At 38.8% G+C, this 25482-nt stretch overlaps 1 protein-coding gene across 2 annotated transcripts in view; it reads right to left on the minus strand.

The window, feature by feature from the left end:
• The window catches only part of LOC307035045 (metabotropic glutamate receptor 4-like), a 197070-nt gene that overhangs the window by 16814 nt on the left and 154774 nt on the right, over positions 1-25482 (minus strand). For both annotated transcript variants that reach the window (XM_079674000.1, XM_079674001.1), the window contains 4 exons: positions 15279-15414; positions 12365-12519; positions 11051-11191; positions 1139-1339 (listed from right to left, as the gene is read on the minus strand). In XM_079674000.1, coding sequence (XP_079530126.1) covers positions 1139-1339; positions 11051-11191; positions 12365-12519; positions 15279-15414 — 633 coding nt within the window. The remainder of the gene's footprint in view (positions 1-1138; positions 1340-11050; positions 11192-12364; positions 12520-15278; positions 15415-25482) is intronic.

The raw sequence follows: 25482 nt of genomic DNA on the forward strand, positions 1-25482 counted from the left end.
GTTTTTGTTTGGTATTTAAATGTTAAAGCTGTTGTTTTCCTGAAGATTTTACATAATAGGGTGCCTTTTCTCTGCTTACAACGGCACACTCATGCTAGAAAGGGCTTTTGCATAGTTATGATAAAACAGCAGTATACAGTAGATGATGGTTAGACAAAGGAGTCCATTGGCTGCATCTTTTCGTAACAGAAGGATTAAAATCACAAACTTCAATTAAACTGTATGCTGAGGCAGATACTGATGTTAATATTTCTGATATGGATATATCGTCACGTAAAAATATATACGCAGATGCCATCAAAAAATCTTACAGTTCAAAAATCAAGAAGTCAGTGTTCTGTGGTGGTCGAACTATGTATATCGCTTCAAACCTTGTTTGGGAATTCCTGTATTTCAATGTCTTGTTACTAATCAGCCTATACAGTATATACACCCTTACGATACATTGGAAAAAACACCCTCCCTTATGTATTGGTTTTGTTCTAGTGGTAGATGCCAATTTGTCTTACAACATGAAAACTGAATAAAGAAATGCTCAGAAGGGGTTGCATTAAGTTGCAGAAGCTAGTTGAACATAGAACACACAGAAACTTTGGCTCATTAAATAGTTTGAAGGTGTTCAGCTGATGCTTTTTTGTGTGACTCGAGATATGACATCCCACTGTATTTAATAGTAACACTAAAACATGTATTTTCAGTCTACAGAGAACAGCCACAGGGAAAGGGAAACTATCTATGCCTGTATTTGATGGCTCTGTGCGGTAACTCTCTTCCCCCTTCTCATTTATGAACAATTTTTATATCCATAGCCAGTGCACTTCAAGCAGGAGATCTCTTGCGTGGGCAATTCAATGCTGACAAGATAAGGCGGGAAATCTCACAAAGGACCGTTCTTGCACATCATCAACTACGATAAAACGCGCTGTTCTGCTGCTGATTGTCACCCTCCTACGGATCTCAGCCTCTTATACTTGCTGGGAGTAATTTACATTCAGTAGCCTGATAATTGGAGGCCATTGTGTACCCAAGCTTGTTTCACCCATTTTTTATTCTACCATATAATGTACATTTATCAGAGTGCTTGTCAATTTACATACAGTACATGCATGCAGTTCTTTGTTGGATTCTGAGTACCCACCTGTGAAGTTAACGTGGCGGATGTACTTGAGCAGCAGAGTGCCGTTGATGGATTCCATCTTTGAGCAAAGGCCGACTTTCCCAGGGCAGAGGTCTTTGTGCATGTTATGTAGAGCATGAGCCATGGCATAAATCGCGTCAATCACAAACTGAACCTTCCCCTCTTGTTCGTAGGATGAGTCCTTCCCGATCCGCTCGTGGTCTAAAAGAAAAACAGATATTACAAATCATGGATTTACATACTTGAAAGATTCATAAATACTGCAGGACATATAACTCACTCAGTTTACATATAAGTAAATTGAGCGAGTTGACTTTATGAAAGTTCCCATGATGTCTTTTGATAGCTTAGTCATTTTATCATGAGAGACTATCAAGACTAGAATATTCAATTTGAATGACGAACATAAAAGAAGAATAAAACTGATCCACTGTCAAAAATGTAAGAAATAAACAGTGATTGCTAAAATCAAGGAATGAAAGCCTTTCAACCGGCTTGATTACTCAATTGTGAACCCATCATTTGTTTGAACCATATTTAGTCTATTTAAAGATTGGCGAAAAGTCATTTTTTGTCCTCATTTGTCTCACTTGCAGTAAAGAACAGCCGTTGCCTTCCTCTGCACCATGATGTAAAGATCCTGAAGAATTAGTTAAACTTTCTAAGCAACTATTTCTCCATATAAGTTGGGAAAACGCTTCAGTAAGGTCGGGAGCTCTCTCAGGTCTTGTTTATGTGAACTCTTAGTGTTTAGTCACGTGGCACCTCACATCCATCACAAGTGCAGAGCGTGATGGAGGGGTTAGCGGGGGAGTGGAAGACACAGCAAGACAGGCCTTATCGTTCTTCAGCATTAATGTAATTAGTTATGACAGGTGTATATTAATCATAGCTGGGGTTGTTCTAAAGCTTTGAAAATGTGTTAACGGCTGAGCAAGGTTTCAATTATCAGCGTAACGCTTTTTGTCTCTAGCCAATACCCTGCTGGATAGGTTGAGCAGAAAGAGTGACAGCAGGACTTTTTGAACTGTGAAATTTCACATGTTCTCATGTCTGAATATGCATCCTGCTGTTTTCTCCCTTATAATAATCTGACAGATTTTCGATTCAAATCCATGGATGGATAAAACAACGTCCAGCATAACGCCTGCACACAGCATGTTACAATAAGTGATCAAACTAACCCTAGTATCCTATCATTCAATGCATGTGAACTGTCGCACTTTATTAAAAAGGAAGTCAAATTCACTCGATAAAAACCTTGATAGTGACATTGATTCATTGTCATTATCAAAATATCAGTGGATTCACAGAGAAGCGAAGATAAGTGTCCCTCACGCTCACAACAATGATCCTAATCAAGACTCCAACGACATCTTCTGTTTTCAAATGCATCGGAGAAGCAGACTGAGAGAACAGGAAACGGACTTACTATTAGCCATCAAAACTATTTGAACTTGCATGTCTGAATAATATAAAGCCTTAAGGAACATCAAGAGGACACATTATGCTCATTTTCAGGTTTGTTTTTGGATTTTGTGTGTGGGAGAGAAACTCGCTCCGGAGGGGATTTTAGCCTTTGCAGATCATTTACATGCACACACAAATGTTCAACACACTACAGGAAAGGGAGAAACGCCCACAAAGCATCGAGCCTCTTCAACCCTCCTGTTGTCTTCGGGTCAAATCTGACCGATTTACTACTTTCATCAATCATAACTTTTTTGTTTTAAATTCAATTGCATTAAGGCTTTATGATATCCTTCACAGTAGACATTCGAACATATACAATTGCTGATCACCACTTTCATTGAATTGTTACCGGTCAAAAATGACCGCCATAAAGAAAAGGAATCAGTAACCATCCGGATCAGATCACACACACACACACACACACACACACACACACACACACACACACACACACACACACACACACACACACACACACACACACACACACAGCCTACTCTAGATGTGTGTCCCCCTAATGTGCCCAATCCCCCCCATGTGAATCACACCAGGCTGGCACACACAAACACGTCACACACAGAACAATTTGACACATTTCCCACTCTTATGTGTCCATCCCCCCCACACGGATCACACCTGCCACACGCAATACATGTTCAGTGCCTATTCTTTGTATATTTACTGCAGTTTTTCATGTATACCAGTAGTCTGATACAATATTTACAGTTTGAAAGGGTGTTAAATGATATTGGGTGGTGATTAATGGTTTTTGTCTCAAATTTAACCGCAAACACCAAAGTAAGGGGGGGGAAGCGAAGGCAATAGGAGGGTTAATGTCAAAAGACACGTGTAAATAATAGAAATCTATAATTTCACAGATAGATGAAGTTATGTATGACATGTCTGTAAAGGGCATCAGTCAGTTGTATTAGAATGCGTCATTTTAATGACTGCAGCAGATTTGGTTCTGTATTATTAACACAACTGAGTTTAAGTCCAAGTTTTGACTTTATAAATAATAGATGAAGCTAACCTTTTGTTTGACTTACCATACAGTTATCTGTTCTGTCCAGATAGTGCAGCTGTGATGAGGGAGGCTGATTAAATGCAGACCCACCGCTTAAACAATCTTTTTACAACCAATCCCTGCACTGCTTTTCGTTCATTCTAAAGGGCTGCATATTTTCACTATTTCTTAACAAATCCATTAAGGCTTACAATATGGTTTCCTGTATTTTTGTGTAGTGTTATTTCCAAGAGTGTGACAGAAAAAGTCATTTGAAAGACACTTTGCAAAGTTTTAAAAGCATGTGAATGACAGCATTGCAACAAATCCCCCTTGGAAATATGATATATGTTGTATTCAGAAACATTGAAGACAGTGATTGTGAATATTATTGAAGTTAAACCAAAAACCCTGACGCTCTGTAATAGGGGATCATTTGTATCAGTGCAGTAAATGGTATATTTATTTTGTCCCGTCTTTTAAGATGAATGCTTTTTAGAGTACTTCAATCCCCTGTTTTGAAAGTCTACTCAGTTTGGAGTGAATAGAGTAATTTTCATTAGAGCTGCATCTAATTTAATCTCAACAATCAAAGAATAATTTTTGAAAGTGTGATTCTGAATAGCATGTCAATAACACATAATGCAGAAAAGTGGAAAGTGACCATATTCAATTTGATGTGCTAATGTGTGCTCTGGTGGAAATTGGCCACACGGTGCTTTTGCAGGCTTTAATTACTGAAAGGTTTTTATTGCTGCGGCTCTGATATTGTGTAATTACACATAAACATATCATTTAAATAATCAGCTTACTGTCATCAGGGGAGCAGTATTTCAGTCCTTTGTGGCTTTGCTTTCAATAAAGGATGGCTTGCATGCTAGACAACTTATGTGTGCTCTTTTCTAAGGTGTATTTCGTAGGTTTGTTTACAAGAGAGGAACAACACAACTGGAGGTAAACAGTACATCATGATCAGATAACACAGATAACAAAAAGCAACATGAAGCAGATGATAGAGTGAACTCACATTTGGTTTGCACACATTGTAAGATGTCTGTGGAAACCATTCCTTATCTCAACAGAGACACTTCATTTTAACAAGTGCTAGCTTTTAACGGATGACTAGTTTTCGTTTGTCTTGTTGTTATTATCTACTGAAGATACTCCCACAGTCTTTGCTCGCTGAGAAGTGGCAATTTACCATCAGCGACAAAGCTCTGAGTGTTTAAGCAGCTTGGATACCGCCAGTTATTCTGTGAATTTATGCTACAGACAAAGTGAAGCATGGATATTCAGTTCCTATGGCTGTCACACTCATTGTTATGTCTCTCTTTTTCAAACACAAAGTCATTTGACATATTGATGGCAAGATGCCTCAGAGGTTTGCACAACCAGCTAAAGGCCAAACGTTTCTGTATAAAGTTCACTTTTTAAAAACATTTAGCTAAAAAGAACAATATTTTTGACTTTCAACTTTAACAAGCAATATGTGCATGTTATGCTTTTGCATAGATTATGACCTCATATAGTGTAGGTGAAAGTGTCCAGTATATTGATTTCAAATTACACTATCAAGTAATGGGAAAACAATGAACGTAAAACAAAAAAGCAGATTATTTAAATGTGTATTGATGAAACACTTCAAAGGAAATTGAGCCTGGTGACATACAACCCAAACCAGTCCTTACGTCAAAGTTTGGAAAACCCAAACTATATTATTTTCTAAATATAATTAGATACATCATTTATTAACTGTTTTTCCGACAGGTGTATGCTTTGTCTTCTTTATTTGTGCAGAAATATGACACTCATTTTGATGTTGCCTTGGTTAAATAAATCTTTAATGAAGTATCTCCTTTGATGTTTAGTTTTAGCACCTTTCTACAAACCCCCCCCGCCCCCTCCCCCCCGCTGTAGACATGCACTGTATGCTAAAGAGTTTATTCCTCTCCAACATGGCTCCTCCTGCATGATGGATGCAGACAAGGGACAGGAAGTTGAGATGTGCTGCAGAAGATTAGTCAGCAGTGCAAAGCAAGTATTGTGAACGAAGATGAAACCTTGCAACTGTTTTTTATTTTATCGGTGCTCTAGGAGTTTAACCCATCAAGACAAACCTTGAGATTCTGAAAGAACTCAATGATCCATAAAGTCCCAGGTCACACAGTACGCTCTTGCTCAAAATAACATTTTGAATGGAGGCACAACGTTTCTTTTGAGCATCCTTTTCATTCGAAGTAGATGGGGCCACATTTTTCATTTTCTATAAACGCTGATTCTTTTCTTTGTGAGGCTCAGAATAATAGGCTATCTGTCCAACCAATTTGCTTAAAGGACACAACAGACTAGATGCTACTTTGTTGGAAGCGAGTTCATTTGGACATTGGGGGTCACTTAGTTCTCAATTATAGAACATTCAAATATACATTGTCATTGTTGCTGTATCTTAAGGTGCTTCTGTGTTCAAACCAACAGGACAGCTTGAGTTATTCTGTGTGGATTTGACATGTGCTCCCAATGTCAGTGTGGGTTTTATCCAGTTTCTTCACACAGTGCAAAGAAATCAGGTTCATTGTTGACTCTGAATTGCCTGCAAGTGTGAATGGCCCTGTGATTGCCAGAGTGTTACCTAATTTCCTTAGTTTATCAAACACTTAATCAATTATTAAGATAATAAGCTGATTAATCAAGCATGAAAGTAATCATTATTAGTAACTCTTGCCATGCGTATTCAACAATATAATACAAAGTCTTAGAATGTGTCAGATTTAATTCCATACCTCTTTCTTTATCTCCAGTTTAGTCATTGTTTTTTTTTACTTTTTGCATTTTTGAGCTCATTCAAATTGTCTCACATTCCCAAAGTAACACGGTTATTTCTACATTTTATTACTGAACTGAAATTGTTGTTAAATTGGATCAGAAAACATATAACAATGTAGCACTGGAACATCTGTCTACAAGTCCCTAGAATCATTTAAATGATCTCCTAATATGGCCTTAGTGAGGTGCTTGGAAACGTTGGTAGAAAACCATTACAAACCATCCTCATTTGCTTAAAAAAGACACAGTTGCTCATAAGAAGTCAACTAAATGCATGAATAGCTATGGATAGCCAACCAGTTTAAATTATTTAAATGCCCTTTAAAACATAGTTGTAGTAAATGTCTAAAATGGGAAATTGGTTTAACAATAGGATGTGTTTTATACATTGATATCATTCAAAGTACTCTAAGCTACTGCAGGTTAATCATTGTTTCTCCACAGTACTATCTTTACTTAAAGGGGAGCTATCATGCAAAATGCACTTTTGTATGTCTATTATACATGAACATGTGTCCCCGGTGTTCCAGGGAACTCACCAAGTGTCAGAAAACACAACCCTCTCTATTTTCCTCCATACCCAAATCTCTTAAAAAGGGGCTGCAACGGATCTGATACAGACTGATCCAGATTTGAACACTTCTATGACGTCACAGAAGTGGTGCTACGGCTATTGGGCCAACTCCACCAATCAGGAGGAGACAGCCACGGACACTGCTGTTTGGGGGCGCTGGAGAAGCTGTAGTACATATGCCAGGCCTGTAGATGGTGCTGTTCTCACGGAATCAGCCCATGCAAAGACAGTGTTAAATTGAGCGAAATGAGGCATTCCTCATTTCGCTCAATTTAACACTGTCTTTGCATGGGCTGACATGCATGATCTGTTTGGTATTTTGAAAAATAAAAAATATAAATATGATATATATATATATATATATATAAAAGTATATAGGTATGGTCCTACACTATATTATTCAAATATAGCATGATAGGTCCACTTTAAAGCTTGACCGTTGGGATTCAGCTTGAGCGAATCGAAGAAGTGATAGATTATTCCAGGTAGGCGTGTGGCACAGTGGGTTACTGCGTTGGTGTTGGGATCCGGGGGGCACAGGTTCAAACCCCCCTGTGTGGATTGGCCACAGTATTGAGTATGTAAGTCGCTTTGGATAATAGCGTCTAACAAGTGACATGTAATGTAATTGCTGGGTTGCAGGTGAAGTCCTTCATGTCTTCAGTGAGCAATGGACAACTGTGGAGGCATGTGCTCGTGTCTGGTATCCGTGATGATTCATGACTGCAGGGATTCAGAGCAACACAGTCAGTTTGCTTCATTCAAATGTTAAACCTCAATATTTGCTGAATCCACGGCAACAAAAGGCAGCGCTCCTGCAGAGCTTTCATCTTTGCCTCCAGCCCCGAAACACAGAAGACGTTAATTCTAGGAAGTGCTGCATGATACCGTATGGTTGTTGGCAAATTACACTGCTCTGTTTACTTTCATGTATGTTGCATATTTTAGGATGCACAAAGTAAAACACTCAACATCTTCTGTCATGGCTGTAGCACTTTCAACATGAAGATTTGAGGACTAACACCAGTAAGTACTTGCTGATGTTTCAGCCCGGTTTGTTTCTGTCCGATGCAACTGGGATTGGAGGGGTGAATCTCATGCCTTGATAATGTGCAAAATGTTTATTTTATTACCACTTTGTCTCACTTTGTCTGACTATTCACATTCGTTGTGCTCTTAATGAACAGGGTCATGTTTTATGGTTCAACAGCGTAACCTATAGTATGATGTACACACAGCGAATGATCTGATCTAAGATTGGATTCAACTCGGCAAAAAATCCAGTTCAATTTCTGTGTGTTCTTCATATTTACCTCACATGTAACTGGAACCTGTAATCATGAGTTTCCAGTCACCCGCATATTCTGTACAATCCAAAACCACGTTGTTTCTTCGATACTGATGGAAAGCTTTAAAATATTGGAGCGTGCCCAATGATTAGAAATGCTTCACATCAATTAAATATAGAACACTAAGAGATAGCACTTAATCCATACAGATGTGGATTGTAATAAATCATTCATCGTTTATCTATTAGTGTGAATTAAGCGCTAGCGAAAAAACTATAGTTATTTGCTACCCCAACAATGTTTTTAAATATGCCTCTTACATCTGACAAGTTTAGGGGGATACAAATAAAGTAACGAAAGTTTGATTATAGGTTAGTCTTCCACGTTTTTGGGAGGGTGGTGAAAACAAATTGCCTCCATCCAATACACCTTTTTGTTGTTGCTGGTTCACACTACAAGCAATCTCAACTACACATGTTACCAGAAAACTGACTTTATGCACCTAGCATGTACTGAGTTTTAATTTAAAATAACAGAGTCCTCACTTCATGCAGGTTATAATGTTCAATTGTTGTTGTAAGTGTTCTAAAGAAGTGACGATTCAACTTGATTGACATTTTGGAAGTAGTGTGTGGTGTTGTTGAATTGTATTGCTTCACACTGAGAGTTGTTCCTCTGTATAATGCAGTACAGTGTGTCTATTTGATCACATGTAGAGAAATAAACTATGAGGTTATGACCTGCTCAGATCCTTGGATAGTATTTTTGCTGCACCCTTCATACAAAGCAGTAAAAATGATCTTGGGGTTACATTGTACATCTGAAGCTACAAAGTCAATTGTTGCCTCTGGGGCAGCAGATACAAAAACATCGGGGGGAGACGGCAGCAGTAGCACCTGAATTATACATCTGCACAGTGTTGTTCTCAGTCCCTTTCAGTGCTGGAAAATCACCTGAAAATAAATCTGTTGCCATGCCTTGCAGTGTGCGATTAAAAGCTTTGATACTACACAAACAGGATCATTCCATGCCCATAAAATCATGTAAATACTTCAAGAATGTAATTCTCCAATCACTGGTTGTTGATTAAAGCTTTACACAGATAAGAATTATTCATTCCTCATTATTAAGTGTGTTGTTAAAAATACTGCTGACATTGTAGGTTATTTTAAAACAACGACAGATCATATTTTAAGATTTATCCTATCATATGCTTCCAACGTATTACTTGAAGAGTAATGCATGGTTTATACAATGAAGAATTAAAGTGGCTAACAAACAGCAGAAGTGGGGACATTAAATAATGGTGCTTACAAAATGAACAACGGGGAGGATAGTCATGGTTCTTAGAAAACGCTCTGACTGAAATTGTTCCTCTTGCCTGTAGATGTTTGCTGTGCCTCTGAGGAGAGGAAGAACAGAGTCTACAGCAATTTAAAGCAAGAGCATCCGCCATGACAACTGATCACGTGTTCTCCTTAAATCTAAAAAGTGTGGATTGTAGATTGATTTAGCAGGTGACTATTACATCTCTGTTAATCTGTTGTAACAATTTAGTTTGTGTCCTATAATAATGACTTTGCATTGTCCAGTGGATCAGAAAGCAACATTTACAGTATCAAAGTACCACATTATCTTCAAAACAAGTTGACAGCGAAGACTTTTTCAGAAAATGCAGTTGATATGTATCTAATAAACTCTTGAACTGGGAAGGGAACATTTCCTGTATCGTACATCAATATAGGCTGCCATTTAAAAGTAATTTGTTAACCTACTAAACCGACTTGTAGTTCTGTGTTAGATATTTGTGTGTGTATTTATGGGACTATACTTTCTTTTTTATACAATCAAAGTTGTAAAAGCCAACACATCATTAAAACATGTAAACATTCCAGCAGTAAGTGACAGTGTGTGGGAGTTTTCTGCTTTCTTTTCAAATATAAATGAACATGACATATCATCCCTCTCTTGGAGATTTAAAAGCATAGACATTCTTCTAAGCACTATCGCACTGGTACTTTGTTTACTGGCAGTATCTTCCACCCGACATTGTTTAAGATAATGCGTATATAATGTGTCTGTAAGCAGCACCCAATTTATGTGGACTTGACTTAAGGGCAGCGCTAATTAAAAAAAGTCTATGCCAATGAAAGACAGGTGCAAGCCTTCAAGACAATCCACTCTCAAAAGCAGAAGACAGCCAGCTTCTAGAGAGTATTTGTTGTGTGTGTTGTGAGATTCTCCACCGAACATATAGGAATGTATTGCCTGTGAACTTTACGGGTGCAAGCTTTAAATCTGTCAGCCGTGACTACTTGAGATGCAGCGTTGCTCTGCACACTGGGATGAGACGGGCCTGGAGAGTGTACTGATTTTAACGATCTGAAAGCTTGTTTCTAATGGCCTGATTGGATTTACTATTGATTATGTTTTGAGCGTATGTGGCGGCATAGTTTTGTGATTGCTATTGTCGACCACTGCAAATTGAAGTAGCCAACAGACGAGTAATAGGAACATTAATTTCTCCGGGACAAACTTAGAGATTCCCATTCACTTATCTAAACCCATTAGATTTAACCTAAATTAGAGGAGCGTGATTATTTTCTCCCTGATGACAAATACATCCACCCAGCATACCATCTACACACACATAATGTATTCACAGCAGACCCGATCGATATACTTGGTCATTGATTGAGTGCTTTCTATTGACCGAGTGCCTTCTCTGCTTTTAAGTGTAGACTCACTTGTGCATTTCTTGATGCCAGATCCTTTCTTCACGGCGTGCCGGCTGAGCTTGCATTGGAAGTTATTTTCCCAGAACTCTGCAAACCAGATGTTCCTTCTGTTATTCTCTAATGTTCGGCTGATGAAGTAGCGATCGAAACCTGAAAGAAATGAGAGGCTGTTAGAATTTAATTTATCACGTTTTACACCTGAATATGCTAAGCGAAATGTCAACTGTTTTGGGCCTGGGTCCTGGTGGATATCTTTGGTGATGATTTCAATTGAGCCAAGTATTTACTCAAGCCCAGTGAGAAGAGAAGCTCTGAAATCAAAAATATTAGCAATGCAAATTCAGTTTGGTTTGCTGTTAGCTTAACAGTGGAACTGTTCAAATGAAGTCATGTCTTTGAAAGAGATCCAAAGATACATTATCCTTTCACTGCGCTGACTTTGATGAGTTGTCATTTTCTTTTCTTTGACATTGTAAACATGTCTTCTTCTAAATGTTCTGCAGAATTTTCCAAGGGCCTTAAGAGAGTATGTAAACTTTCAATGGCATGAAACTAAAAATACAATCTGCTATGGATAGGTTGTTTTCAAATAACTACATTATATCATTATATCATATTCTGTTACACCTTACCAACTCTTTACCAACATTATTTGGAATCAGTAGCTCTAATAGTAGCGTAAGGAGAATATTCACTGATAAGGTACAATATTAGTTCAATTTATGTGAACATTTAAGAAGTAGCTATTGGGATCTACATTTAGCGAGTTTGGTTGTAAGTGGTCGAAAACAATCAAATACATTAAAGGTGGGGTAGGTAAGTTTGAGAAACCGGCTCGAGATACACTTTTAGTTATATTCCATGGAATGCTCTTAACACCCCGAGAGCAATGAATATCTGAAGTGCTTTGACAAAAAATCCATAAAAAAATGTCATCTGTGGAAGCCGTGGCGCTGTAAAAAGCAGGACCAATCATCTGAGCCGGCCCGGCTAAAATAACTAGATGGCCTACCTGCCTGTCAGCCTTCCATTTGTGCACTAACTTATCTCGTGCCCTCATTGCTCATGTGCGCGTTCGTGTGCGTTGGAGGCGGGGCTCTGTAAGGAAGTGGCAGATTTTTTCCGGCTGTGTATTTTCAAATTCTAGCGCACTCGAGCTGGTTTCTCCAAAATGACCTACCCCACCTTTAATACATAAATAATCTCTCAAAACAAATTATGTATGTAAAGAAATGTGTTCTTTGGAAACCAACATACACTACAACAAGCAGACAAGCGGCAGAAGCATGGCAGAAGTATTGCTAGCGTTTGAGTAATGGATACCTCTTATGGATTGCCGTTTGGGGAGGATAGTGACGGCTCCTTCGGCCATCTCTTCCTGGTTCAATATGGGGGAGATTTTGGAACCCCAGCTGTCTGAACCTACCCAGATGAAATGGCCGGTTTGATTCGCCTTTTTCGCTGCTTGGAGGAGCCGCCTTTTGAGAGACACATGAGAACAGTTTAATAGTCACATTTAATGTTGAGTTTAAAAGGCTTTCGTGAATTTCTGTATTAAAAAGAAGATGCAATGTCAAAAGGCTCTTTAAATGCATCATTATGAATAAGTGCGGTGTCATATAGGTTATCCCATAACTAGAGTTTTCTATTCTGAGTCTTGCCAAGGTTTCATTGAGGCACAAGTAGAGTTGTAAAGCCACTACAGAGACACTTTGCATTTCCAGTGCGGAGTATTTCTTCCTTACTGTGGCAGAATGACACCCCTGCCACATTTGTCCAGGCTTGTTGCCAATGGAAGTAAGTTTGGGGAGCTGTAAAAAAAAAACTGCAGGCAAGCTCGGCTGTAGCAGCGGAGGGACAATATATCAGGAAAGCTTGAGCACAGCAACATAAAATTTAAACACAGCCACCTAGACGGGGAGGCATTACCACCCCTCGTATTTTCCCAAAGATGCTGGAACCAAGAAAAAAATCACATTAAGCATCTTACTGTATTTTAAACCGCTTTTTTATATTGAACATGCAGTCTTAACATCCCTCAGTGTTGCAGTTGTATTAGGAAGGATGCCATACTGACTATAAATGGTATGCCTGCTACATATTTCTAGTAATAGTCCGATGTGGAGTGGATGAGCAAAGAGTAATCTAATTCACTTTATGTCTTAGTTTTATCACCACAGGGACATTTGTTTGATTGGTAATGATTTTGAGTCTTGGCTCCAGAAATCGAGTGAAATGAGCATTTCTTGAGATGTACTTATGTTCTCCATGTAGGAAAAATGAGAAACATAAATGTTCTTACTGTCAGGAGATTACATAACAGAGAAATGACTCCACAGGCTGATAAGTCGACAGTGAATGTGCTGTTTGAGGTTGTGGATGGGCATGTTCCCGTCAACTTCAACCGCTCATATTCACTTTCCAACTCCCAATAAAGATAAACCCGAGACCTATTTCCTCATGTTTTTGTATCTTAGCGAACACTTATCTGAAATTGGTCCGAGAATGCAAAAGGTGGCAGCAGCTAAACAGACTGCAATGTACAGTAAACACTCCATGCAATTCCTCACGGCAACTTATGTCTGCTATAAGAGCTTATTTGTTGCCGCTGACAGGCTCAGATTGTCAAAATAAGTGTCCGACAACATTATGGAAATGACTCAATATATATAACGTTTGTCTTTACCTTAAGCTTGATCCAGTAGTTTGTTATGACTTGTTGCCGAGAGTGAGTTTAAGTTGGATTAAAAGTACCAATTGTGCTTATGTGAATGAGACATACATTATGTTTTTATCATTAAGTAATCAGGGTTTTTAATGTTTACGTGATTGAAGTGCACAGTACAAGATTATTTAATTAAATGTACTCCTATTTATTTATATGAAGCCATGTTTTTTTCTCAATAACAACCAAGGACAAACCAATCTACCAAAGATTATAAAAACGAAGCACTCATTTTCCTTTGTTTAAGAGGCTGAGATGAGGAGGTATATTTCTATTTAGTTCAACAATATAGGGCTCCCTCCAAACAGCTCATACTTTCTGTATAGACAGTTTTGGATTCTTAATAAGCTGCTGCCAGCTCTCACTGACTGGGTTCAAGGATAAAGCAGGCATGCAGCCCTGAAATCCCCCTGGCTTTTTGTAATTACTATATATCCACACTATTACCCCTTATCAGGACTGGATTAAGTCAATGAGCACTGGGGCTTCTGCCCTGGACATCATCAAGAGACCACCCCAAATCACTGCCCACTTCCACCAGGAATACACTGGCCTACTAACTGGTTGGCAGGAAACATTTCCCGTACAAAGCCACAACAGAGCTGTGTGTGTTGATTCAGCCTACAGCTAATTAACTAGTTCTTAATGCAGTCTTAATATTAGAGAATTCATTTGAATTGATACATTTGTGTCCCCACAAGGAATGCTGAGTCACTGGTAATGTACTTTCATAATAGTGTGGTCAGAATAGATAGGGACACCAGACTAAATGTCAGAGCTTTCAGTTGGATAGAACAAGAGAGTGGACTCAATAATTAGAATATAATGCCCCTCAATACGACACCATGATATCACATGACCTCAAACATGACCTTGGAGTGCAGTTAAACCCTCACTTATAAAGTCTCAGTAGATTCTCCTATTGATAAATGTGTTTTATGTTAACTTAACCTGCTCTGTCAAATAAATGGCTTAATAATGCACTGTTTCCATCCACAGGTACACTTTTTAAGGTAGCATGAAGTGGAAAATCCTCAAAGAAGTCCTTAGAAATGTACAGTTTCTCAACTGTGAAGTTATTCCGCAGGGCTACAATTTGTCTACTATCTACCTGTTACAACATCCTAGGAGACAATCATTTAGAAAATGTGATTACAGCCAAATAGAATCATATTTGCCATTTTAACTCAAGTAGCAGCAGAGATTAAATATACTTTTCACAAGGAAAATGCTATTTCATTCCTACTGATACTGATAACGAGTTCAAACAGGTGCCATTAATACAGTTAACAAGTGGAGGACAGAGGAGGCTGGTAAAAACATTTCTTAACGACATTTATCACAAGAGACGTTAGCCGATTTTTAAAAAACTCTTAAACCGCTCTCCCTTAATGTTTCTTCACGACTTATCGAACACAAAGTGTGATGTAAATGTTATAAAGGGAGTATCAAGCAGTGGTTTCGACAAGTTGAGTTAAAAGTTCTATAATTGAAAGCAGGGAAGATACTGACCGGATATCGTCCTCGTTGGCAAAGATAATGACCACTCTGGCGTTGGGGTTCTCACTCAGCCGGCGAATGATCTTGTCAAACTCTCCAGGTCTCGGTTCTCGGGGTATTTTCACAGACTGAGAAATGCACAGACCACCTAATTGGGAGACAAAAGAAGATTCAAGATCAAAAACAACAACCTTATCTTCTTTAAATCATCTGAACGGATCTCATTAGCTGACATAATATCAAATGCATATTAATGCAGCAGATTCCTGTGTGTCTTTCATCAAACTCTGGATCACTAAGAAATATACGTTGGATTTTTCTTCTTCTTTCTTTTAACCCGCACAAATCTTTTCCAGTTCTCTGGACTTTTTTTATGATATCTACACAGGTGCAATATTTCAGAGCAAGAGAAATGCAAGGTATTAAAATAAATCTTTCCCTGGACCACAAGAGGCAACTTTGAGACGTGGAGACCCATCAATTCTGTTTATGGTCCTGCCAGGCAGACCAGGGGAATTTGGTAGCATTTGAAAGTACATAAATTGTGTAATTGAAAACTGGTTCCATTTGTTCAGAGTCATTTTTCTTATTACACGGGTTATTTCATTTAGGTCAAAGTAAAAACCCTGGTTTACTCAATCTCTGCCTGAAGACTGAGCTATTTTTACGAGAGAAACAGAGAAGAAACTGTTCTGTCTGCTGCCGTCTGGCAGGCGCTACCGCAGCATCCGGACTAAAACCACCAGAGTCAGGGACAGTTTCATCCCACAGGCAATAAGACTGTTAAACACCTGAACTGTTGAAACAACATCCACAATATTCATCTGGCTGCTACTTAAAAAAGATTTATCTATTTACCTAATATATCATATTTCAATGACTTGCATGGACTCTTATTGCACTATTTCACAATTTTTCTTCCTGTATTTACTATTTACTTGCACTATATTTTTCTGTTCATCTGTGTTTTGTGTTGCACTGTTGGAGAAGCCTGTGACACAGGATTTTCATCGACATAACTACACTGTAGCTAGGTTCGTTTGACAAATAAAGAACCTTGAACCTTGAGAAACATGAACAAAATTACTTACATTTCTAATTAAAGTGTGCAAACACATAACTTACAATATTTTCCACATTGCTTGGTTTAGTTAAGCTTGTTAGGCAGCAGCCAGAACAATATCTACAGTAATTCCCCACAGATTAGTTTAAACAGAGCCCTCAGCCTTTTAGAAATGCTCTGGTATTGAACGAGAGGTTAAAAGCAGCAGAGGACGTCCCCTGGTTACCAACAAGCAAAGGCTTTTTAATTCCCAATGCAACATTTCATGATAACTGTTTTGTCGCCCTGCCAAAATGCCACAGAGAGAATGCGCATGCTAATGAATTTCCCTTTCGTGATCTGGTACAAAGCCAGCCCGATGAACAATCAATGCAGAATAATACCCTCTAGTCCAGTCCATGGCAGCCACACTCACACCATCAAACAAAGCCTGCCCCAGCACAGATACTAATGCGTTAAGAAACTGTAAATATGAGTAAAGAGTACTAGAGGATGCCAATAAATTAACATTGGTGTAGGGCTCATGGGTGCAAGAAGTCACTTCCTGTTAAGTCAGCGAAGGCTTCAGTCAGTAGCATACAACATTGTTCTGATTGTGGAGGAATTTAATGATGTTTTCTTTCTCTCTAAAACCGTGCTTTCGCTATTCCACTGTGGGTGTATTTTATTTCTTTCAGAATAGACGCGTGTGTAGGTTTCCTGAAGTGATGCATGTCACAGTTTTGCCTGATACATTCAGTCGGCTAGTTAATGGATCAGCAGTTCCTTCACTGGAGGGAAAGTCTAATGCCTTTGTGTTTGCTGGTCCATGTCTTGCTGTTGGGGCTGTTTCCTGCTGCAATCAGGCAATACTGTTTCCATTCCAGCAGCATCCAACCTTTTATTTACTTGTTTTTCCCGTTCCTTAAACCCAACTTTAATATCCTAGTTAACTCTATTTTAACTATTGCAACATGTCATACTTAACAAACGGCTCATGTTTTTTTAAGTTTGACCTGAGAGTGATATATTAAGCTGGAGATAAGTAAGTTTAATGGAAGAGCATAATACTTTATATACTTTAGGTGTCTTGATTATGAATATTCAACTTTGTATGATACATTTATTTACTCTTTTAATTGACATTGGAGGCATCATTTCGATATGATACAACAAAACACAATATACTTTAATGTTCCCGTAGGAAAATGTGTTCTGGGCTCCGTCCTGCAGTTCAACAGAAGATGAAAATCCTACATACTACATATACACCATAAAAAACAATAACATCTTACCACATGAATTATTTACATAAAGTATGCACAGGTGGCACATTCACATATCGACAGACACCTACTGACAATGGTGACCTCACACTCACTTTTATCCCAAGTTCATGATGTTCTCATGTTCCCCCTATTGTATTGCACTTACTAAAGTATGTGTTAACGTCTGGTGATTTAAAAAAAAAACTAAACAACAGGTTAAAGTATACAAGTAAAGCATTTCTTAGTGTGTCCTTTTCTACAAACCACATGCTTCAGATTGTTCAGGCTTTATTTAAACTGAAGCAGAGGTTTATTTGTCTGCCTCTCTGTGTCATTACACCTACACTACCCAGAGAGGCACATGGGAAATTTAGCAACAGCAGCTCTCTGCTCTCGGAGACTCTATCAATCATTAGATTCTATGTCTTTGCCTCGCTGATACTTCAGTCCCACATTCCCCCAACATCTGCTGTGTAGAAGCAGAGCACTCATCCCTTGCTTTCCTTCTCTTCTCACATCACCAGCAGCAGAGGGGAAGAGCAGAAGGAGGAGCGGGGGGGATAAGAGCCCAGCCTTGGGGAGTTGATGCACACTGAACAAGACCCTCCACGGGCCCAGTGTTGTTACTCTGTTAGTTGAATTGTAGACACCACAATTTGTTTTATTGCTAACACTAGCCATTCGTCCATGCACCTGTCCATCCTTTGCTCTCTAAGTAGAGGATGGTCAAAGACACGGTCCCTTGAATCGAGGACCCCGATTCAAACTCCGTGACAGGAAGCAGCTTCTAAACAAGACTCTCATCGCTACCTGCAGCAAATATGAATTTCTCTTTTTCTATTTGAAGCATACTCTTAAATTCCCCACATTTATGTCACAATGTCACACCTTTATTATTGTCAATACACAAACATACAGTTCACACACACACACACACACACACACACACACACACACACACATATACACATACACACACACATACCTAAAATACATAATAGTATTGGATCTGTGCTTTTTCAAATATCTTCCACACGTTGAGATAGGGTGTATGCAGAACGTCTGCATAGCTAAGTGGCTTTCAATTTGTCTTAGTAATTATAGGTTATGCCCATTACATTTTTTATAATTATTTTAACAAGTCTCTTAAAGATGTAAGAGATTTTCAATAAAACACTTCCAATTTGCCATTAGACAGAATGTAATTAGGCAGAATCCTCCTCATGTCTGCACACCACTCCTCATCAGACCATTTCTCACCTAATACTTCTTAGTAGCCTATAGCAAGACAATTATAAAGCAATTAATTACACATTTGAAGGACCTGTAAGCAGCCCTTGTGTGTTTTTGATGTTGATTCATGATAGTTATTTATCAAAATTACCTGATAATCATGCAGATTAAGAATCAGTGGTGTGTGTAAAACTATTCTGAGTATCTGGGTAGAGATTTTGGTCTCACAAAGCAAACAATGAATACAAACATTAATTTATCGTCACGTTAAACCAGTGCCAAATCCACAATACATTATCTGTACATATAGGGGCAAAGTCATATCTACTGATGCAGGGGGTCGTCCTTTTTGCCGCAGATACTGCTGAAAACTTCATGAGCTGTGTTTCTCTCCACAACACTCATCCTATACCACTGTTAACATCTGAGCCATGTCTAAAAAACCACCTCTAAAAATATCCGTTGCTGAGGAGACTGCGAGCCTCCTCTCTGGTGTTTTTCATTGTCAGTCTCAGTCTCTGCTCTCCTAATAGCTCAGAACACTAATATTCCTTCTCATTGGACCCCCGTGGGACGGACGAGGCTGCCATAAACATTAAAAATTCCCTGGCTCAGTGCCCAATGCAGCACATTGTGCTTGCTGAAACGTAGTGCAAAACAAAATACACCCAGGTGGGCATTTTGGGGAAGGTGAAGGTATACAAATAGCATTTTTATTGGGATGCCGTGAGTGGGAATGCTTGCACAAACAATCAAACTTCGCAGCTGGAGAACATCACAACAGAAATACATAGATCTTAAATTACACTGATGTTGCTGCTACACTAATTTTGTTCAATTTTGAGCACTGCAGCCTTGAGAATGAGTCCATGTCAATAATATATAAATATCAGCATGAACTGCTTCTTATTCTGGCAACAAATTATTTTTTAAACTAAGTTAATGAAAAGGCAACAGGCTTATTGACATGAAGCAACAGACTGAAGCCAAACACTTGACTTCTACAAATGAAAGTTGTGCTTTTTTCAGTGCTTCAATGATGCGTTGGAACGTTTACAAATCTCACCCTGTCAGCCTGTTTTGTTCAGTCTAAGAAATACCATAAGCCATGTTTTTGCCGTTAGCCTGTTCTAATTTTCATTTAACAACATAACAATGTCAAGTGTTATGAGTGCTTAAGCAACAACAACTTGGTGAAAGTATAACTAGCCCCCATAGCCGTTGTGTTGCTTTTGCCTGCGCAGCATCTAAGCACAGCATTAAGGTGGAAGTGACAACCAGTTCATAATGAAGAAGCCTGTTTAAGCTTCACATAGCTTTGAATTAAGATCTGCTTTTGACTGCAGTGTTCTTATTTCAATTCATTGATCATCCAGTAAGTAATGTCTGGCTGCTGACCAGCAGTCTAATGTACATAACTGCCTTTACTGTGGTGATCACCGTTGTTTGCATTACACAAATACACTCAGATAAGATCAAAGTAATGAAAATGTTGGATAGCACTACTCAGATGAATAATATCCCCCCTCTGATTTATTAAACTGTGTACCAATTGATTTATGCAAATCACTGATCAGAGGCCTGTGATAAACTGGCAACTCTTCCAATGTTTCTCTGCCTTTCATCCAATGCATGCTGGGACTTGCTTAGGCCCCTGAGAGGGAGAGAAAATGAATGGAATTGATTTATGCCGGAAAAACAAGAGTATAGGTAAAATCCTGACCGTCCCTGCAATCAAAATGTTACCGAAAATCAACTCCAGGAAGCACGCTGAGTTTATTGGTACATTATCCACAGATTGTGTTTTTCTCCCACTTATCAGAAATACAGCTGCGGGTGAGTGGGAGTGAAATACTGGGAGGAGAGCGCGTGAAACCGTGGGCTGAAATCATTAGGGAAACTGACCCTGAACAGAGGAGTTCAGTTCACAAGTTCAGTCGCCTGTTCCAACAAACCCCCTAAAAAGTATTCAGGAACAGGACACTAAACCCCCCCCCCCCCCCCCATAGCCCCCGAAGCGCTGTCACTGCTCTCACCTCCCTGCTCAGGGCTGAGGGGATAAAATGAATTGAATTTCGCTCAGGGGAACAATTACAGAATAATATCCCATTATAATTATTATAGACTGCTGAGCCACAAAGATAGCCCAAACTACCAAATGTGATCCTCTCTGCAATATAAAGAGGATGGCTAAAATGTATTTAGGGGGACCTGCTACTGCATGGAACATGGGAAAATACTAAATAAATGGAATGTATACTAGTAACAGGTATTTTGTGCAAGGTATATTGTTTTTTACTTGTACTTGTTTTATGGTGTGTGAGCTGTGCTGTGTGATTTTTTTGTATGTTTGTTTATTTGACTGTACAGCACTTTGGTCTGGAGGTTTTAAAGTGCTTTATAAATAAAGCTGTATTGAATTTGCATAACAAGTCACTTGAACCAAATGAATGGCTTTCATATTATCAAGATAGAAAATGAATTACCCTAATTTGTTTGTATCATTGTAATTCACCTTTTATTATGAAGACCATGTGTCTACCATTTATAACTCTCAACATTTGATCCAAGAGCTACGACGTATTGTGTATTGTATAATATGTGTGTGTAGGCAGTGTTTCTTTAAATATGAATTACCTTTCAAACACATTTGTCTGCACAGTCTGGATTCTTTCTCAGGGACCTGCCGAGTCTACAAGTTGATATCTGAGAGCAGCACTGGGCTGGATCACATGATGAGCCCGGGGTTAACGCGATGTACTGCTGGGAAAATGAGGCTGAACTGTGGAGGAATGTGAAGCTGGCGAGAGTCAGGTTTCCCCGCTCGGATGAGACTGAGCTGCAGATAAAGCGTGCTCTCTGTCTGCCTCTGCTAATGTAAAGAAGTAGCTAGAGCAGATTAGACTGAGAGACGAGGAAAATACACGGTCCCGGATTATGTTATGAATTGAAATAGCATTGCATTATGAATAACCAAACATCACATTTGTATCTTATTCAAACCGTGACATTGACGCTGGTATCGTTTTCACCTTGTGAGTCTGTTCATGTTTGTGGTCGCAATATCATTTCAACAGTGCAAAAAGCAGTGACTAACCTTTACAGATGTGTATTCAAAAGGAAGGTTGTGTTTGAAGATGGTGTGGTCAGAGCCTCAGAATAAGGGGGTAGGAGGTGTAGAAGGTTACATAGCTGATGGTAATTTTCACCTCTCAGTGAATTGTCATTGACATAAAGGAAACCAATCAAGTAAGCCTTCATTATCATGTCTTGTTCTTATTTTTTCTTCAATAACTAGCCCTACACTTCCTCTTTAACCTGTCTCTGCCATGTTAGTAATAGTGACACAAAGTGGTGCTGTTGGATATTTCCCTATGAGAGATGCAGTAGATTTAAAAAATTGACAGGAAGCAATTTTCTCGCTTGCTGTGTCGCCGTTTATGATGGGTTTTGAAATGTACTCATGGGGAGATGAGCTGATGTTAATAAGACAAACATCTGCATGGGGATGTGTGAAATTAGATTGGATTGAGAGAAACGGTGATGGCATTGATGCTCTTTCCTTTCCTATAGGTTTTTTATTCTGTAAGATAAGTATGCTATTAAGAAAATACATTTTCATTGAACTGCTTATTAGGTTTTGGACAGTTTTGGTAATCTTACTAAACTCTTTACATTTCATTGTCATTACGTCATTGTTTTTCACTGCTAATAGTCTTAGGGTATTATTATATTTGCCTATGTCTACCCGTTACAGATAACCACTTAACCAATAACTGATTTCAGGTATTAGTCTGTATCCTGTCTTTTCCTGTCCGGTTGAAACTGGGAAAACTCACGTGCTTTTCAGCTCAACATTGCAAAGATAAGAAAAACGTGTTGGTGTTGAATTCAGAAATACCTGTACATCAGGCTGCTTTTCATGTTTAACTGACAGTTGAACTTAAATGGACCGATTGATGAGCTGTGTTGGCTGATGTTTTGGATTTGCTGGATTTCAGGAATTCTGTATTTTTAGGCTAGCCTTATGACTGGTTCGGAAGTTGTCTGAGGCATTTGAAAGCCAATGCAGTGAAGCAGCCTGCAGTTAGTGTGATACTGAATGAGAGGGGATATCTGACTACATTACCAAACCATTTAACATTTGAAGTAGAGATGTCCCGATCCGATCACGTGATCAGGGATCGGAGCCGATCACGTGATTTTCAAAAGATCGGAATCGGGAGAAAAAAATCGGGGATCGGGATTTTCTTTTTTTTATTTCTTTTTTTTATTCAATATTACAAAACAAAAATGACCATGTTCAAGTCTTAAAGTCATCCTGAGGCCTTAGTTTTGGTTTCAAATTACACAACATCATGTATGTGTTGCTTCTTTGGGGCTTGTTTTCATAGACCTGGTTGCTTATTTCTCTCAAATCTGGCAACAGAGTGGGCAGGGCGCAGTGTCTAATTGTAGCAGTAAGCTAACGAGTACTGATAAGCTTGATTTTGTTTTGATCCAATGCTGCACAACTGAACTGATCCAATGCTGCTGTGAAAAAAAGAAGCTATATCCATGTTGGATAGAATATCCAATTTAAATAAAAAAAATAACCTTAAGGGACAACTTGAATGCTTTTTTTTTTTTCTCTCTCTTAATGCATTGCATAAAGATCGGATCGGGAAAGATCGGTATCGGCAAATTGTGAAAATCAAATGATCGGAATCGGATCGGGAGCAAAAAAAGGTGATCGGGACATCCCTAATTTGAAGGACAGCTCATTTAATACAGAACTTCTGTATGTTGGCTCATTCAGGAAGACAAGTTAAACATTTAGAGTTTCAATATTTTGGCAGATGAGTTCCTTTACACACAGCTACTGGTAGTGTTTTAAAAGACCCCTTGCACAAAAAGCTGAGGCACTTAATTTGAGACTGACAACTTGCCTTTATTATAATAAATGTAAGGAAAGGGAGCGATAAAGCAATTTTAGTGCCCCAACAGGTGCTGTGCTCTGGAGTCGCTTGTTAAATTGAGTGTTATGAACTCCATGGGTCTAATCTTTGGTCTCTGAAACAAAAAATGATCCACTCCAGCTGGTATTGATGACGCAGCTAACAATGTGTGAAAGTATGTGTGAGAACACAGCAGGGCAGGATGTAGTTACTCTCTGGCCTCAAAGTTGATGGATCAACTCAAAGCATTTGTTGGCATGGCCATTTTCTTAAGCCAATTGGCAACCGGTCCTGGTATTACATCTGTCAGCAACTCTGCTCCCATATCAGCGCTCTGTATGTCCCCGAGGGAAATGGACCCGCTCTCTATTTATCCCCACAGTGCAGGGAGGCTCATGGAGGGCAAGAGGGCAGCAGTGACAGAACAGGTGATTTCAACATATTATTAATCCCACTCGGTTCCTTCCACATGCTGGAAATATGAGTTTACTCCGCTGCTGAGAAGTACATTACCATTTTGAGGAAGGTTCGGAAAATCTAAAATTGCAATTTCGCTAGTTATTTATAAAACTGATAAACTGTGATTTCATACCACACTTTGTGTAAATTACTTTTTTTTAAACTTTTTTTACACAAATTCAATTAGCACAATCTGAACATAAAAAATACATACATATATTATTCTCATTCATCATCTTATTTGCTTTTAAGTTTCAACGTCTAGCCTTTAATTTAAAAATGAAACTATTTGGTTTGCACTTTATATCAAAGCAGTTGCAATTAAGATTAAACACTGAACCTCAGCAACAGGTGTCAGGAATACTATTGTTAACAACCTGTCAGACAATAGGTAAAATACACCGATTATCGTGTGTTCAAAAGTAAACTTTGAAACAGTTTTGCTGCTAACAGGGATAGGCACTGTTTATTGACAACCATGACATCACGTTAAAAACTATTATTTCCACTCAGCGGCGTCAGCTCAAATTATTTGTCCGAGTCGGCAGGAGTTTTAGAAATCCAACAGTGTCCTATTTTCCAGTCGCGGCAAAGTTCTGAGCAGATTTAATAGCAACGATTTTTGTACAAATGTGCCAGTTTGACACGAGGATACACGTTTGATACACCGAAATAAGATAGAGCCTTTTTATGTTCTTCTGGAGAGAGTAGTAATGGTGATATGATTGTCGACGATCAAGCAGTTTTGCTTGAGAGCATGTTGTCTTGTTCCCAGATCCAGAATAAAAAAGACCATGAAAACAGGTTCTGGGGCAACTATAAATTAGATTTCAAAATAACTGAATGACATCTTCCTTCTCAGTAAAAATGATTTATAAATCAAAGACAGGCCTCTGAGCACTGTGAAACAAGCTTTTCTGCTCTGTGGTAAAATGACTTACCTAACGAGCATGGGACTTCCTCTTACCGAGAAAAATCCACATAGCAAATCTCCTAATATGAAAATGTTTAAGCCCAGCTCAAGAGTTAAGTATAAAAGTGTATATGGCTTCCTGGCAAAGGAAATGTTAACGGTGCTGTCTAATCAGGCGTAGGCGGCGTTTAGGAGCGGCAGCAGAAGGCCTTGAGCAGAACATTCTCACGTTGTCAAAGAGCGGCAAAAGACTTCCCTGCAAATACACGTGATGAAAGACTGTCAGCCTCCATCAGACGTTACCTTCAGCAGCTCGCATACATTTCTGACATCAGATGAGGGAAATAACGGTTGACAGTCCACA

Source organism: Notothenia rossii, assembly GCF_949606895.1.
Source record: "Notothenia rossii genome assembly, chromosome: 4".
Lineage (NCBI taxonomy): Eukaryota > Metazoa > Chordata > Actinopteri > Perciformes > Nototheniidae > Notothenia > Notothenia rossii.